The sequence below is a fragment of the Liolophura sinensis genome, chromosome 9, assembly GCF_032854445.1.
Source record: "Liolophura sinensis isolate JHLJ2023 chromosome 9, CUHK_Ljap_v2, whole genome shotgun sequence".
Classification (NCBI taxonomy): domain Eukaryota; kingdom Metazoa; phylum Mollusca; class Polyplacophora; order Chitonida; family Chitonidae; genus Liolophura; species Liolophura sinensis.
In genome coordinates this window covers 33,004,328-33,023,361 of record NC_088303.1, presented here as the reverse complement: position 1 = coordinate 33,023,361, position 19,034 = coordinate 33,004,328, and the positions used below count along the sequence as shown (strand labels likewise).

At 38.7% G+C, this 19,034-nt stretch overlaps 1 protein-coding gene across 1 annotated transcript; it reads left to right on the top strand.

Annotated features, from left to right (window-relative positions):
- Positions 1-13: 13 nt before the first annotated feature.
- Positions 14-18,575, top strand: LOC135475445 (bolA-like protein 3). Its single transcript, XM_064755348.1, has 4 exons — positions 14-387; positions 2,857-2,998; positions 4,192-4,280; positions 17,824-18,575. Exons 1-4 carry the CDS (start codon positions 343-345, stop codon positions 17,887-17,889), a joined length of 342 nt encoding a protein of 113 aa, XP_064611418.1. The 5' UTR covers positions 14-342; the 3' UTR covers positions 17,890-18,575.
- The last annotated feature ends 459 nt before the right edge of the window (positions 18,576-19,034 follow it).

Sequence of the window (19,034 nt, the reverse complement as noted above, 5' to 3'; positions counted from 1 at the left end):
CGAGCCGCAGATCGGACTGACTGCATGGACATAGCGAAAACTTTGTAACAGCTTTGAAAACGGCAGGAGAGATTTCCTTGTTCAGTGTCGTCTTAGTGTAAATATCTTTTTGGTTGTTATAGGACGGGCGATTGCTTATGGTTCAAGGCAGAAAGAGAATGCATATCAAAAGTTAACTGCCAGTGTCAATTCAGTTTTCCGGAACGGCGGAAGCTGTAGCGGAACACAGCACTAGCAGACGACGTTTTAGTTGTAGTAGCATTTCGTGTAGGCTAATGACGACCTTCAAGGGACGATAAGACATTATTACCTTAGCTAACTGAAGTCTACCCTACATTCGTGATGTTGAGAAGGTTGTGTAAGGACCCCATCACCCAGAGTCAGAAGGTACAACTTTTATTTGTGCACCAGATCAGCGAAAACGTAGTTAGCTGAAGGCCTGATGTGTGTTACATTTGGAACACTGTAGATACTGTGCATCTATAACGACTTGTTATATACTGGGCAAGCCTGTCAGTTTCCTTCCTGAACTTTAACTCATGATGAATCCGGTGTGCAGTCTTTGCTCAACCTACCTTCTCGACCTAGGTGGGAGAATAGGCTGTAACCTGGGGTTCAGCATGATTTTCCGGGGGCTAAGAGCCAGCATCTACTGTAACGTCCCTAGTACAGTATAGCAAGTCATTAGTAATAGATGAACCTGCGGATAGTCATGGTTTTCTCAAAGCCCAGTCTCCTCCCACCATAATGCTGGCCACTGTCGTATAAGTGAAATATTGCTGAGTACGGCGTAAAACACCAATCAAATAAATAAATAATTAGTTGTAGATGCACAGTATCTAGGTAGTTGTTTGGCACCTGGCTGCAGTGATTACTCTTTATTATTAGTTGTTTTCATGACCATACATATTTTACACAGCAACAAAGGATATCATCTGTGATATATGATTCATTTACTTAATCAGGTACACAAGCTGGAAGTCAGTGAAAATTTCCTTTCTTTTTGGTGGTCACATTGACGTTTCATTAGCCCATGGGACATTCAGTTCATTCTCTTGGTACGCTCTTCTACATGTATATGTAGTATGACATCATTGGCCTGGATAATAGATTCTTAGCGCAGCAATCTATGGATGGTCGTGGGTTTCCCCCGGGCTCTGCCGAGTTTCCACTCACCATAATGCTGGCCGCCGTCGTATAAGTGAAATATTCGTGAGTACGACGTAAAACACCAATCAAATAAATAAATAAATAGATTCTTAGTGTAGAGGACTTAACAAACCACTTTGGTGGCCTAATACTTAGAGCGTTTGCCTCGAAGTCGGGAGACCCTGGGGTCAAATCCCAGGTGGGTTCATACCAGAGACTTTAAAAATGGTACTTGCTGGTGCCTTGATTGGCACTTGGCAATGAGATGTTGGAGCAAGGAAACATGACAGGTTGGCCTGATGTCTTTATGATGTGAATGGGTGGGGTGTCATGTCTGATGCCTTCAGCATGATGCTTCAGTGAAGCCAGCACTTTGGCAGCATGGACTCAGCCTGCAACAGGAAGACACAGTGTACATACCTAAATGCCGTGATCCTCATTGTCAAAGAACTGGGGTCTGTCAGCAACCTGCGGATGGTTGTGGGTTTTCACCTCCCACCCGGCTCTGCCCGATTTCCTCCCACCAAAATGCTGGCGGCCATCATATAAGTGAAATATTCTTGAGCACGGAGTAAAACACCAGTCAAGTAAATAAATTAATATTATATCAAATGACTGAAAAATTGTTAAATACAATATAAAACCCAAGTAAACACACATACATACGTACATGTACAAAGAAAGTTTTCAGCCACTGAATACGGTACTTATTTCCTACACTAAGGAATCACACATTTCTACTTAATTTGCTTTATGTGCCCAAATTTTATGCATTAAGCAACAATCTCATAATCACAAGACTGAAAACATTGTTAAGCTCTGAGAGATAAGAGCAAGGAATTGATTGGCCCGGTGTCAGTATAATGTGACTTGGTGAGGTATCGTGTCTGGTGTCTTTGCCATGATACTTCAGTGGCGGGAGCAGTTTGGCAGCATGAACTAGCCCTGCTTCAAGAAGACACAGTACGCCTGCTCGATTCTCATCGTCATATGACTGAAAAATTGTTGAGTACGACGTTAAACCTCAAACTTACACACATACATACGTACATGTACATAGAAAGTTTTCAGCCACTGAATGTCTGCTAGCAGCGTGCAGATGGTCGTGTGTACCCCCTGGGCTGTGCCTGGTTTCCTCCCACCATAATGCTGGCCGCCATCGTGTGAAATATTCTTGAGTACGGTGTAAAACACCGATCTAATAAATAAATAAATAAATAAATTCAGCCACTGAATACTAATTTCCTACACAAAGGAATGACACATCTCTGCTTAATTTGCTTTATGTGCCTAAATTTTATGTGTTGAGCAGCAAGCTGAAATCTGAAATCTGTACAGTGTGTCAATCTGTGTAAGCGTTCTGTGTATATACATGTATGCATGTTATCAAGCAGACATAGCCCCAGATCAGTACACTGACCGTCATTTCAAAGGATAATTCTTGATGCAAAGTTCTGATGCATTTAGATGACTCTCGATTTGGAAGAAGCCATATTGCGTAAACATTTGTCCTGTTTATAGTGAGAGCTTTTTAAGATTCAAACTGCAGGGCGAGAAATGTAAGGTATACTTTTAACATGGCAGTGACAAAGCTTCACAGTTTAGTGTTGAAGAATGTGAGATTATAAAGGGTTGTATAAACATTTAGCGGTCTCTGCGCAAACTTGAAAGATATTCATGTACAATGTACGCTTGTTTCCTCACCAGTTATGGAGAGTTGTCTCCCCTCGTTGGATGTCCAGCTCCAGTGGTCAGCAAGAAGAGCTCACTGAGGGGGAGAAAAGGCTGCGGGATATCCTCAAGGCGAAGTTCCCAAAGGCATCAGGAGTGGAGGTGACGGATATATCAGGTTAGAAACCAGAACTTATGATATCTGGTAGAACACAGGCTAATTGTTCTGATGTGAATGAATGATGTTTACATGTACTGTAATTCTTTTAAACTTTGGGATATCTGGTCTGTTACTTTTAGCTTACATACATGTAATGTAACAGGAGTACACAGTTTCTCTTTTCTCAGATGGTTAGGCCATCTTATGCACAGTATATAAATAGCTTCACTTTTACGAAAGCAAAACAAAAGAAAGTTTTTTTTCTTTCTGCACTACTAATATCAGGTCTAAAAATTATCAGAAATTACAGTATTGATTTATTTTCTGGACTGAACACATCAAATGCATAGGTTACTTGCAATTATCTGAATCAGTACTTTTTATAAACAGAATCTTTAACCTGGCTTATTTTGTTTGAGGGTGAAATGATATGTGTAGTCTGGACCATCAATAAAATATTCTTGTTCGGCACATTCCTAATGACAGCGTGTTTCCTCCCACCATAATGCTGGTCGCTGTCGTATGAGTGAAATATTCTTGAGTATGGCATAAAACACCAATCAAATAAATAACTCAGAATAATGACAATGTGAAAAAAGTGCCCTAATCTCCATTTTTTACTGATTTGCTTTTGACTGAATTGTGTGATGCTCAACAAAGATTTTTGGTCGTAGCATCTTGCTAAGTTTCCTATGAACCTACATGTAGTATCCAAACAACAGCATATTCAGGCCACCTGTTGGCTCAGTTCTCAAATATATATTTTGTATGAATTTGGTTTAAGTTCATCTTGAGACAATTAAGAAAGAAACCAGGGTCTCTGTGGCCTCAGTGGTTAGGTGCTATGACCCAGGAGTCTCTCATCAATGCCGTTGTTGTGAGTTCAAGTCCAGCTTTTGCTAGCTTCCTCTCTGGCTGTATGCGGGAAGGTCTGCCAGCAATATGCGGGGGGTCCTGTGCTTTCCCTGGGCTCTGCCCGGTTTCATTTAAAACTGATATACATGTATGGCAGTGAAAAAATTATTTGCTTTTGTTATTATGTGAACACATGTAAATAGTTCACCAGTGTCTGTTACACACGTGCAATATAGCATATGCACATAAGTACATGTAGGCATGATGTTTATGGTCTTGAACACATTAGCTTTGATGAGTTAAATGCTGTAAAGCGAATCGGTGACTTATGTTATTTGTATGCGTGACTTGTACAGGAGGATGTGGAGCCATGTACGAGGTCTGTATAGAAGCAGAGGAGTTTCGTGGTCATAGGACGATCAAGCAGCACAGGATGGTGAATGAGGTAAGTGTGACACTGTATATCTTAACCTATTTAACCTTGAAAAAGAATTTTTTTAGTGGTATTTCTGCCTACAGCTGCGATGAAAACGATGCTGAACTGATTTTTTTGTATCAGTAAATATTGAGGCTTCCTGAAACTGTGAAGATTTTTTCTTTGCACCCCATAGTTCTCTCAGTGTTTAAAAATATTGGTTGCACAGGCGGTTGAAAAGGTTGAAGAATTAGAGTACCTGTTTAAGTGTGTACATGGGGGCCTCCATGGCTCAGGTGGTTATCGCTCTAGCGCAGCGTAATGACCCAGGAGCCTCTCACCAATGCAGTCGCTGTGAGTTCAAGTCCAGCTCATGCTGGCTTCCTCTCCAGTCGTAAGTGGAAATATTCTTGAGTACGGTGTGAAACACCAGTCAAATAAATAAATAAATAAGTGTGTACATGCAGCTTTTTCTTAGAGTTATCTCCCTTCATCCAGCCTTGCTAGTCACAAAGCGCTATGTAACATGTACATGTATTAAAGTCAAAATGTCACCGCTATTTTGGAGAATTTCACTTAACTGGAATAGTAATGAATGTTATGTGATGGGAACTCCAGCCTTCATGTACCCATCAGAAAAAATTTCTCATAATTCTGACACTTTTATGCCATAGAGATACAGTATTCATATCGGCATCTGGTCATGTTAAAATGCTTGAGCTTTAGGAGAGAATACAGTTATGTTTCTCCAGGGGTCGTAATGTTACACTGGCCTAATCAGTTTCATGATCCTTACTGGTGGCATATGCCGCCTTGGTACTTGTCACCAGGGTAAGGTTACGACCCCTAAGGATTTTACGTGAGGGAGAATGTATTCAGAGTGGATTTTTTCATAGGAATTATCATACAGCAAGTTTCTCATTACCGATAATATATTGCAGTATATAATCTAGTTGTCACACAAATGACAAAGCTAGATTACTGTATTTGACCTAAAAGTTCCTTATTTTGCATGCATGGTTGAGAGTTCTCCTGATCTTTAACAGAAGGATGTATTGATTTATTTATTTATTTGATTGGTGTTTTACGTCGTCCTGAAGAATATTTAACTTATACAATGATGGCCAGCATTATGGCGGGAGGAAACCGGGCAGAGCCCGGGGGAAACCCATGACCATCCGCACATTGCTGAGGACCTGCCCACGCACAGCGAGATAGGAAGCCAGCATGAGCTGGACTTGAACTCACTGCAGCCACATTGGTGGGAAGCTCCTGGGTCATTACGCTGGGCTAGCGCACTAACCAACAAAGCCATGGGTGGCCCCCCAAGAATGTATGGAGAGCAGATTTTTAATAACTGTTGTTACCAGCATACAGTAAGTTACTGGTAATCAGTTTTAAATTGTAGTGCTTTTTTCCATGACAAAGTTAATTGTTTTGCATGATTCTGAAAAGTCGGTTGATTTTAGAAAGGTGTTTGAGGTTTGATTCGAGGAGCAAATAAAGTATATATTGTTAGAGTAAGTATTCATTACAGTGATGGCATGACTGAAATACAGTATAGGCCTGAGGATTAGCTGTGGAGTGCGGTTACTCTCATTGAACAATGCAGTTGCAAATTACAGTGTGAAACAGCCCCACGTGTGCCAGTTTGATGGTGAAGAACATTTATTGCTTTTCACCCTCACATTAAAACTTGAGCATGTAGCGGCGTCAACCGAATGTTAATACTTGCTAATTAACGTGTTCATGGATACATGCTAGGAAAGTTTTAATGCTTGTTTGAAAGCGGTAAATGTCCTTGTTCGTCAGTCTGACATATTTTGGGGCATATTTTCATACCATACTTCTCACAGTTCTGTTGCTTGATGAGAGTTACCCACTTCGCAACTGGCCTGTGGATTTATTTTGTTACATGGTATATCAGGATATTACTCTTGTGGATATGAGTCTTTATGGGATGCATATATGTGTATTTCTGCATGGCCCTTACATACATGTGTATTTCTGCTTGACCCTTGCATACATGTATATCAGCAGTAGACAGATGTAGTAAGAAATTGATAATCTATGTGCCAGTTCATACTGGTAAGGTCACAAGCTTGGATTAAAGCAGCAGCACATAGATACTCTGTATTGATTAATTAATGGTTTACATGGTGACAATGTGTACTTATCTAATTCATTGATTGTGAAGTGCTCAAAACCTGTTAATGTTGGTAGGTGGGACTGCGGTTGTTAAAATAATGTATTGAACCAGTAAGCTAACATGGCGGATGCGCATCAGATTTGGTTTGAAGTTTATCGTCTTTCAGGTACACATATGCTCTAAGGATTTTCATTCTATTGGAGTACATGTAACTTTATTACGGTCAAGACCTTAGACCCCCAGACCTGTTGGAAAATTAACTGTTTTTGTGCAAACAAAGAGAGCTTTTCTTTTTGTACTGTTTGTATCATGTATCCAGAGATACAAACATGCAGGGTACTGTTTGTATCATGTATCCAGAAACACAAACATGCACAGTACTGTTTGTATCATGTATCCAGAAACACAAACATGCACGGTACTGTTTGTATCATGTATCCAGAGTAAATTGAATCCATGTATCCTAAGACAGAGGCATGCACACCACTGTTTGTATTGTATATCCATTGACAGAGTGATGCACACTACTGTAGATACCATGTATCCAAAGACAGAGACATTCACACTACTGTAGATATCATGTATCCAGTGACAGAGGCATGCACACTACTGTAGATACCATGTATCCAGAGACAGAGGTGTGCACACTACTGTAGATACAATGTATCCAGTGACAGAGGCATGTAGACTGCTGTAGATACCATGTATCCAGAGACAGAGACATGTACACCACTGTGTATACCGTGTATCCAAAGACAGTGGCATACACATTACTGTAGATACCATGTATCCTAAGACAGAGGCATGCACACCGCTGTTTGTATCGTGTATCCAGTGACAGGGGCATGCACACTACTGTAGATACCGTGTATTCAAAGACAGGCATGCACATTACTGTTTGTATCATGTATCCAGTGACAGAGGCATGTACACCACTGTTTGTATCATGTATCCAGTGACAGGCATGCGCACCACTGTTTGTACCGTGTATTCAGTGACAGGGGCATGTACACCACTGTTTGTATCATGTATCCAGTGACAGAGGCATGTACACCACTGTTTGTATCATGTATCCAGTGACAGAGACATGCACACCACTGTTTGTATCATGTATCCAGTGACAGAGACATGTACACCACTGTTTGTATCATGTATCCAGTGACAGAGGCATGTACACCACTGTTTGTATCATGTATCCAGTGACAGGCATGTACACCACTGTTTGTATCATGTATCCAGTGACAGAGGCATGTACACCACTGTTTGTATCATGTATCCAGTGACAGAGGCATGCACACCACTGTTTGTATCATGTATCCAGTGACAGAGACATGCACACCACTGTTTGTATCATGTATCCAGTGACAGGCATGTACACCACTGTTTGTATCATGTATCCAGTGACAGAGGCATGTACACCACTGTTTGTATCATGTGTCCAGTGACAGAGGCATGTACACCACTGTTTGTATCATGTATCCAGTGACAGAGGCATGTACACCACTGTTTGTATCATGTATCCAGTGACAGAGGCATGTACACCACTGTTTGTATCATGTATCCAGTGACAGGCATGTACACCACTGTTTGTATCATGTATCCAGTGACAGAGGCATGTACACCACTGTTTGTATCATGTATCCAGTGACAGAGGCATGTACACCACTGTTTGTATCATGTATCCAGTGACAGAGTACACCACTGTTTGTATCATGTATCCAGTGACAGAGACATGTACATCACTGTTTGTATCATGTATCCAGTGACAGAGGCATGTACACCACTGTTTGTATCATGTATCCAGTGACAGGCATGCGCACCACTGTTTGTACCGTGTATTCAGTGACAGGGGCATGTACACCACTGTTTGTATCATGTATCCAGTGACAGAGACATGTACACCACTGTTTGTATCATGTATCCAGTGACAGAGACATGCACACCACTGTTTGTATCATGTATCCAGTGACAGAGACATGTACACCACTGTTTGTATCATGTATCCAGTGACAGAGACATGTACACCACTGTTTGTATCATGTATCCAGTGACATAGGCATGTACACCACTGTTTGTATCATGTATCCAGTGACAGAGACATGCACACCACTGTTTGTATCATGTATCCAGTGACAGGCATGTACACCACTGTTTGTATCATGTATCCAGTGACAGAGGCATGTACACCACTGTTTGTATCATGTATCCAGTGACAGAGGCATGTACACCACTGTTTGTATCATGTATCCAGTGACAGAGTACACCACTGTTTGTATCATGTATCCAGTGACAGAGTACACCACTGTTTGTATCATGTATCCAGTGACAGAGACATGTACACCACTGTTTGTATCATGTATCCAGTGACAGGCATGTACACCACTGTTTGTATCATGTATCCAGTGACAGAGGCATGTACACCACTGTTTGTATCATGTATCCAGTGACAGAGGCATGTACACCACTGTTTGTATCATGTATCCAGTGACAGAGGCATGTACACCACTGTTTGTATCATGTATCCAGTGACAGAGGCATGTACACCACTGTTTGTATCATGTATCCAGTGACAGAGACATGTACACCACTGTTTGTATCATGTATCCAGTGACAGAGGCATGTACACCACTGTTTGTATCATGTATCCAGTGACAGAGGCATGTACACCACTGTTTGTATCATGTATCCAGTGACAGAGACATGTACACCACTGTTTGTATCATGTATCCAGTGACAGGCATGTACACCACTGTTTGTATCATGTATCCAGTGACATAGGCATATACACCACTGTTTGTATCATGTATCCAGTGACAGAGGCATGCACTGTGGATACTACATATCCAGTGATAGTGACAGGCAAATTACTGTATATGGGTTGCTGTGGTGCTATTTGTTCTCTATTTTTAAAGCTTTGAAAATATTTTTTTTTGCTTTTTTCTGATTTAAGAAACATTTATAAAGCTCTAAAAACACACAATTTTAAAAGCTGTAAACTACTCTTTATTAATAAATTTATAAATGGTATATAAAGCTTTAAAAATGAGTTTAAAAGTAAATGTATGGAATAAATAGCGCAATGGTACCCCATAGCTATATGTACGGGGATTATATCAAGTGAGACAGATCTTCATGTAACCACTGAATCCCTCATTTATAATGTTATTGTGTTTTTGTAATTATGAATCTCCTGAATTTTGTACTTTTGAAGTGAAAAATAATTAAACATTTGAAATATATTATACAGAGTCAACTGCGCAGAATTTATTGGGTGAAGCCTATAAATTCAACAAGGACATGTTTGATGCCAGTGCTAATATATTGGGTATCATGCTGGACACTGTCGGGCACTCATTTTGCACCCATCAGAGACAAAATTACGTTGTAGCAGACAAGGCTGGGCCTGTATTCTGATCACTGCCACTGTCCACAGTGGAGACTCTATGTCTGTGGCATATTGATTGCGTCAAGCTTGCCTGGAGGGCTGAGATCCTTATAATCTAGGCGCACTCCACAGATTTCACAGGGGTTGGCGAGCTACAACGCTCACTCAAAAGGCTATATATACGTCTGTGTATGAATATTTTATGCAGCAGATATTCCCACACATATTATGAATACATAATGTTGAATACGTTATGCAGGAGGGTCGGGTTAATGAGGTAATTTGTAAGCTGACAGCCATACCAGGAATGTGACATAGTCTGCTCCTCGTGGGAAAAACAGCTGCTGCGTTCTCATGCAAAAAATGCAAGAGATTTCTGCTTTATACATAACATGTTATTGAACCAGAAATTGAACCAGCTTGCAGTCTCAATACCTCTGACCAATATCTACAACAGCAGTGGATAACTTCAGTATTTCTGGGTGTTGAACCAGCTTGCAGTCTCAATACCTCTAACCCATATCAACAACAGCAGTGGATAACTTCAGTATTTCTGGGTGTTGAACCAGCTTGCAGTCTCAATACCTCTGACCCATATCTGCAACAGCAGTGGATAACTTCAGTATTTCTGGGTGTTGAACCAGCTTGCAGTCTCAATACCTCTGACCCATATCTACAACAGCAGTGGATAACTTCAGTATTTCTGGGTGTTGAACCAGCTTGCAGTCTCAATACCTCTGACCCATGTCTACAACAGCAGTGGATAACTTCAGTATTTCTGGGTATTGATTTCTGATTTCACCCAGAATTCATGAAATTTAAGACAGGCTCTAACAGTGTAAAAATGTGTTGTTAACTGAGGTATGATGAGGTAGATATCAAAACACTCCAAATGGAATTTTACAACAGTTTCTTCTTGTACAAAGCAGCAGTGTCATTCACAGCAAATTAGTATGATTTATTATTTATATAAAGGTTAAATGTTTCGATTTCCTTCACTGATAAAAGTGATATCTCAGTGGCTAGAGTTAGATATCACTTTGATTATTACACACCCAGACAAAAGAGAAACATTTTGTTTTATGACTTCCCAATCCGAGCTCAACAGAATAATACAATTTCAGTCAACTTCAACATTTCTTACGTCACGTAACAAGACACGAGACGTTATACAAGTCATACAAGTCTGCGATTGCCTGCAACTGAAAACATTGCTTAAACTTGTTCAAACACATAGAAACCCTATATTGTCAAAATATAAATAATAAACAGAATATTGCACAGTGATGGTTGATTATCATGAATATTTTTCTTGTGAAAGGTGGAAACAGAAGCCCACTCAACACTTTGCATCTGGTGGATTATTTTCTTCACCTCTCACTTGAAAAATGTTTATGATATTCAGCCTTCACTGTACAATATCCTCTGTGCTTATGACATACTTTAAAGTGACATGGTTGTTTGAAATTGAGATTTTTGAACAAATTCTGATTGCAACGTCTTAACGAAGTTTTCAAGTTTGTTCATAAACTAAATCACGCATGTTGAAATAAAAATATTCATTGAGTAAGCAGCTTGTGTGAGCCCGGTGAAGTCCTGCCATTATTCATATTCAAGGCAAGGAGGGCGGGCCATTTGGCCTCATTAATATTCAACAGGAAGGGCCCAAAGCATATGCGCAGCGTTAGGAAAATTCCGGTCAAAACAAATATGTCGAACGAGGTATGTGTGAGTGGCAGAAACCTCGACAGTGTGATTTTGCTATCTTTGAATTGATATTGCGCCATCTAAGTATTATATGGAAGATATACATATTGCACTGTAACTGGCATGCAATAAAAAGAGAAAGCTTGGCTAAAAATGCTACTTATAATAGAGTGTTAAGGGCAAATTCAGTTGTCCACAAAGTAAACAGCAGATAAGTGGCAAGTCCAACAAGCACTAACTAAACGACATTATGCTTTGTGAGACCTTTTCCTTTCTTCAACGTATTAGACTGTTCAAATTGACCACCAATTATACCTCTAGGCTTGCTTGTCAACCTGTTGAGCTCTATTTCCACGTCTCTTTTTGGCCGATCCTGTCATGAGCAAGCCATAGACCCGTCTTTAGCCATGTTTGTTTACATTTGAAGTTTACCAATTGCTGTGTGCATGCTCCATTTCAACTAAATTGACACTGCCTGATTTAAATATTCTGGCAGACTTTTTGGTTTTCAGTTTTTTTGTTATAAACATTTGCTTAACGCACAGTGCTAGGGGTGGGATTAATGAAAAGCTTGGAACTTTTACTTCTTGAGAAAATACTGATATTCGTCTCATTCTGTAATAACGCAAAAATACCTAATATTTGGGTGACCGTGTCGCTTTAACCTCTCATCTATCTATGGTTATAGGTTACTCTTTGGGGTAAAGTGTTCTTCACAAAATATTGTGAATCTTCAACCTTTCCAAACACTGAATCATTTTATTTCAGAACAATTGATGTATCCACTTTTTATCAAATTTAAGCTAAAATGGTTCGTTTTTGTGACTAAAGATGCATTCTTCACAAAGGAGTTCAACCACTCTCTGCGAACGTTTGAAAATGTTAATTACAGAGATGGTTGAAAAGATTGAAGAACTAGGGTTATGCAAATATTATGCATCTTACAATAATATACAGACAGTTAATTTGCACAAGTGATTAAATCTGTTTATAATTGTCACTTACCTATTCACAAGGCTACATCTAGGCCCACATGGTGTTTTGTATATATTGTGTATGATGTGTATAGGCTTGCATGATTTAATAGTGGGCAGGCCCAGATTTTACTATGAAATCTTATTACTTAGAAGTCTCACATGTACATGCTATTTGTACTTAAATTTCAGTTAAATATTTACACAAGTAAGTTCTACAAAAGCTCTTGTTATAAATAAATTTTTTGTTTGTTCATGAAAAGAAAGCCTATAGACTCAATGAAATTTTATACAGAGAATGTAAATATACATGTATGTTTTAGGAAACACAGTGTGTGTGATATGGGGTTTTGTGCAGATGTGTATGTAACCTAAATCCTCAACAAACTCTACCTCAGACATGGTGCACATTTGGCATATTAATGGGAAATTATCTGATCTGGACAGGCTATTTGACAATTTCTGTGGAGTTTATTTTTAACGCAACCTCAACAATACGGTTAAGTCTTCAAAGTCTTACGAATTATGCTTTCAAATTACGTTTGGCATTATACTTGAGTGGTCGAATTTATTGAGGATTTTAGGTACTGTATGTGTGCAGTGTAGCGTTACCTGTCTGAATTTATTTATAGCAACTACAGCCAGGGGGAGACTACTGTAGTATTTATAACCTGGATTTATAGGGTCTGTGACTTGGTGGGGATTCCCCTTGCCTAACCCGCATCATGCTGTTATAACTAGAAGTACAATATCTTTGTTCTCTGGTTATTCAGATCTCAGCAGACCGCTAAGTCATCCACAAGTATGATAATGCTGTCAGCTAATCCGCCACTTGTATGGTGCTTAAAAAGAATGGTGCAGAATTAAGAAACCTTGGAGGGGACTCCCCTGTAATTTTTAAACTCATCTGTATAATTGTCACATGTTCATCATACGAACCAGTAATGTGCTATATATACAATGCAATAATCAACAGCTTTACTAGCTGTTTCAAGTGAAAAAAAAAATAAAGGAAAAAAGTAGTAGTCAGATTAAATACTGAGTGACAGGTGAAGTGGTAAAGTACATGGGCTTAGGTATTATCTCACTGAGGGAGGAGGAGGAAATAGAAAAGTGAGGAGGAGGATCGAGGGAATTCTTAATTGAGGACACTGTTCAATCTGTTCAATGTACATGTTGGTTTTCCCTGGACTGGTTTTAATAAAATTGTTCGACTCACAGATGCCATTACAATATTATGCATGTTCTTTGCATTCATCTACTTGTATGGACAATATAGGTGTAAGAGTATGGATTGGTCTGATGTGGAGAAGTGATAGAGTGAAAAAAAAAACCAATGAGCCTTCTGAACTTTCTACATTTTTGTATTCCGATAGTACTTGTATGTTATGCATAAGAATCTTCTTTGTGGTTGTTTTGTTCTGAATTCCATCTTCCTGTATGCCAGTTATTTTAGTTTTCATCACTCAACAGCTTAAGAATTAGATGTCTTTAAAATCACTTCATGGTTTGGTTGTATACATGTACCTTTTCCTTGAGTTCCTTTTTTGTGCGAGTCATTCCCATTTATTCTTTATTGTCCCACTTGTCTGCTTGCTCGGAAATATTAAAGATCTCAATGATTTTCAGTCACTTCTAGTACTTGCTTGTTGTTTAGTTCCTTTTTCGTGTGTGTCATTGCCATTATATTTGAATAGTCAGGCTTACGTTGTCAGCTCACTCAACAATGAGATGGCATAATGGCATTAATCACCCAGACCTATATGTACATGTATTAAAGGACAATAACTCAGCCAACACTCTCATGTACAAATCCATAGGGCCTATTTTGGGTACCCTTAAGAACCCATATACATGTAATTTCGGCTTAAATTGAGAAAGTATTAAGATATGTCCAATCTTAGACTAAGATTGAAATATGCCCCAAATGACACAAGGAATTGAAACATGTGCTTGTTGTAGGTGACGCAAAATCACACATTTTCATTTTCAGTTTGATCAAAGTTTTTTTTTTAATAAATTATATATGTATTTATTCAATTGGTGTTTTATGCTGTACTCAGGAATATTTCACTTATATGACAGTGGCCGGCATTATGGTGGAAGGAAACTAGGCAGAGCCCGGGGGAAACCCACGACCATCCGCAAGTTTCTGGTAGACCAAATTCCACATACGGCCAGAGAGGAAGCCAGCATGAGCTGGACTTGAACTCACAGCGACCCCATTGGTGAGAGGCTTCTGGGGCATTGTGTGGCATTGGAGTGCAAACCCCCTCGGCCCCCCTTCCCCCAACCCCTCAAGTTTTTTTTTTAAAAATTTGTATGATATAGTGTTTTAGGCCTTTGGCTGAATTTGCAAACCCATACTGAAAGTGAGAAAGTTTCTTACATCTATAACCTTAGGTTAAATAATCAATTTACTCCCTAGATAATATAATATGACACATTTTCACATTTATCGAAATACATTTATAATGATTGCTTTTCTAAAATTTCGGTCTCTCAAAAAGTTGAATGTTTTTAACACTTGGCTGAATTTAGGAAGCAATCATGGGTATAAAAAATTGACGGCATTTATACGTGACTACGTGTTCTGGATCTTTTCTTAAAACATTTTTTCTGTATTTGATGTCAGGACAAATTTAATTGTATGGATGAATTGAATTGAATTGAATGAGTGGTTCTATAACCTTCACCTGAAGAGACTTTCTTATCTGCATGTAAATATAAGCTGCCATAAACTATGATAGTGTTACCCACAGGTCACTGAGGATTATAGTGATTCTGGCTTGTCTGCAGCTATCATCACGGACTGTCAGTCATGTGTACGGTATGTCCATGTAAGGTCTATTTACCCAAAGCCGGAAGACACGCAAAAAAAAAAAAAAAAAAAAAAAAAACTATGAAACTTTGGTTTTGTAGGCCTTGTGATTATAGCTATAGGTGAGGCCTATACATCTCTTGATAGGATAATGTGGCAATAAACCATAATCATTCCTTCATTCAGATGGTGCACAATACATCATTCTATACCATTCACCCACACAGGGAGTGGAGTTTTATGAAACCTTTTGCCATTTTAATAAAAGAAATAATTTCACGGCAACGTTTTTAACAATGAACTTATCTAGGTAAACAAACATTTAACATAGCCGTTTGCAGCCCATGTGTTTTTGAAATTGCAAACATATTTTACATTAATCTGGGTCGGGTGTCTTTAAGTTGCATTTGCTCATTTAAATGAATAATGCATTAAGCTTGGTTTGCAACTGTCTGAAGCAAATAATTTTTAAATTTTCCTCCTGGCTCTCTTCGGTTTCCTCCTAATATCAGTCGTTGTTGTATAAGTGACATACACATGCACATGTATTCCTAAATAATGAAATAAATTTAATGACAAACGTACAGGTACAGTGTACGCATATGTGGGTACATGTAAAATACAAGTAAAGGTGATGTGAAACTAATTCTTCACACTGTCATATCTAAACCTGCATGTGCAGTACATGTACCTCTAAAAGACAGTGACAACAGGACTATGTCTTGTAGTATTGCTTACAGTGCAGATACACCAGATGAGTGTACATAGGTGATATCAAATGACTTTTTAAAATTTTTTGTAAGCTTTGCTTCAAATACCACTGGAAGCATTGTGTACACTAGGGATTCAATTCGGAATGGCTTGTTTCAACCCCTAATAATCCTAACAGATTTAAGCCTGAACTATAAAAGCTATTGAACTAAGCCTTTGAAGAAAGCCTGAAAGTAAAAGCCTAGTGTGTTACGACCTCAATTAAATATAATCAAATGAAGTTTATAAACAAATATAAAAATAACCGTGACAGGGTGATGGCCGGCCCTTGTCATGGTTATTGGAGTTTCTTATCATACTTATAGTTTCTTATAAAAAAGAGGGAATGTGGATGTATAATCTCACATGTAGGATGGAACGATTAAACTGAAAATTCTACCGGCATGTATGAGTGTAAACCGTCATGTCACTTTTATCTACCAGGAAGTACTGGTTGATAATTGTGTATAGCGTATGTATGATGTGACATTGCTGCACTCACAGAGTTTGCTTGATGTCCATATATCTTTCATTGAGATAAAATTAAGTACTATCTGCGGCTGTAAATATGCTAAGTAGCTTGGGCCAGCTGGAGATAATTTTGTTCGCATGTCTGTTTGGTATAACACAAATATTGTATTTGACCTGAAGTTTTGTTCAGGGCCTGAATTTTGCAAGTAGGAGAATCTAAATGGATTCCAGTCAGATTGTGTTAAGGGAATCCAGAGAATCTAGGCAAATGCGTATTTCAAATGGTGTAGTTTTTGTAAATCTGTTATCAGAGCAGTCTGATAAAAAATTATTTTCCCAGGCTTTTTGTAATTAAAATATCACATCCTTTACTCCTGACTCGTCCTCAGTTAAGTCAGAGCTATCTTTCAAGTGCTCAGTTATCTGGAGAGAGATATTGACATAAGGTGAGAGGCTCAAATCCTGGATGGCTGAGGCTTTGTGTTATGATCGAGATTTGCATGGTACTTGGTAAAATTTGTTTATTTATTTATTTGATTGGTGTTTTACGCCATACTTAAGAATATTTCACTTATACGACGGTGGTCAGCATTATGGTGGAGGAAAACCTGGCAGGGGAAAACCTGGGGGAACCCACGACCATCTACAGGTTGCTGACAGGCCTTCCCACTTACGGTTTGAGAGGAAGTACTTGGTAAAAGGCAGTGGTTTAATTAGAGCATTGTGGTATCCTCTACTCATGAATGATTACTTGGCCTCCTCCCTATAGAGGAAAAAATTCTTGTGTCACTGTACACAGTTATTCAGTATTATATGTTGAATATAATATATGCTTTAACAAGATTACCAATGTCATACCATAGGTTACAAATAGGGTGCAAGATGGTCCAAATCCCTTTAAACTGCTGCTGAAAATTGCAGATGTAAATTTTGACAGGCTATAGAAGGTGAATATCATATTCTTCCTTTTGATTTGTCTTGTTTATATTGACCTGCTGCCAGTGTACATTTCTATATATTTCGAGGTGCCTCCTGATTGGGACAAACTAGATTGACTCTGTAAGAGGTCCTTTGTACCTTGTTTTATTTATTTATGTACGCTTTTAAGGCTCTTGTACACGTAGGTACAGGTGCTACAAATTTCATCCTTCTCCCAGTTGTAGGAGAATATATTTGAGTCTGTCTGTTGCCATTGCTAGTCTTGTAGTTATGATATATATGTATACTCATGGGCCAGTTGGTATTTTGCAAATCTGTAACTATAGGATGATTCAATACATTTGTTTGTAAACACCTCTTTTTGTTCTCTGTTTAAGGCTTTGGAAGAAGAGATCAAAATGATGCATGGTTTGAAGATAAACACAGCCGTTCCCAAATCCTGACAACTTTGGAAGGCCATGAGAAGTAACGGTGTAATTCTTGTGTAGTGGATGAAAATTTGTACCGACACAGTTTGATGTTATACTTTTATAATATGCTCCACAGAGTGGTTGTGTGAGATAAGGCTCAGGATATAGTAAACAGTTAATGTATACCATATTTCACCTGAAGTTAAGTATTTTCAAGTGACGTATATTACCTAATTCTGGTTGATTGATTCACGGTATAATTCCACTTAGGAGGGTTTTTTTTCAGAAGTTTGATAAATTTCTTTTCAGAAAAGCCTTTTGGCATCAAAATTAAGTATCATATTTTAAGGCCTTTATATGCTTCTGAAAATACATTTTTACATACAAACTTTAGGTGAAATACAATATCTCAATCGCTGGAGACTCATACCAGACTGGATTATTCCTGCGAAATAAAGTCTTTTCAAGATAATATGAGCGGCTAATAAATATATATTTAAATGACGTACATAGAGTTGATACCTTAGCATGCGATTACATGCAGTCAGGTAATTTTCTGTTTACCAGCGTGATATGTCTGCGGATACATTGTCAAGTATATGCATACATGTGTATAACTTTTCTGTGACAGTCCTGCATGTACAGTGAAATTAATGAGATTTAATTTGCTGCTAACTAACCTGTTTGTAGAAAATAAAATGAAATAAAACCATCCAGCTCAGAGAATGACCGTGTGTATATGTTGTTTGTTAACATGCCACATGTATTTTTACACATACTTGGGTTAATCTGTGGCAGAGCTTATAATACTGAAGTCTGCAGGATGAGTGCATTTTAATGCATGACCTTTGACAGGTAGAGTGTTAACAATGCGTTCTCACAAGAAAAAAATGTCACAAACCGTGATATTGCGGGTAACCAGATATGTAGCATGTGACTTATGTCCTTCACGGCTTTTGTACAAGTTCGGCGCCTGTGTAACATCACCTCCAGGACTTGTGTTCTTGACGTAGAAACTTCCGTTTCTCTTTTTTTCTTGGTTTTTATTTCTACATCTAGTTTGTAGTGTCTGTCTTTCATAATGAATGAAGCATTGGCTGGCAGATATGGTATAGCTCGACCTCGACAAGCCATTATTAGAGGAGCATTTAAGGATACAGCTTGTGTAATATGAAATC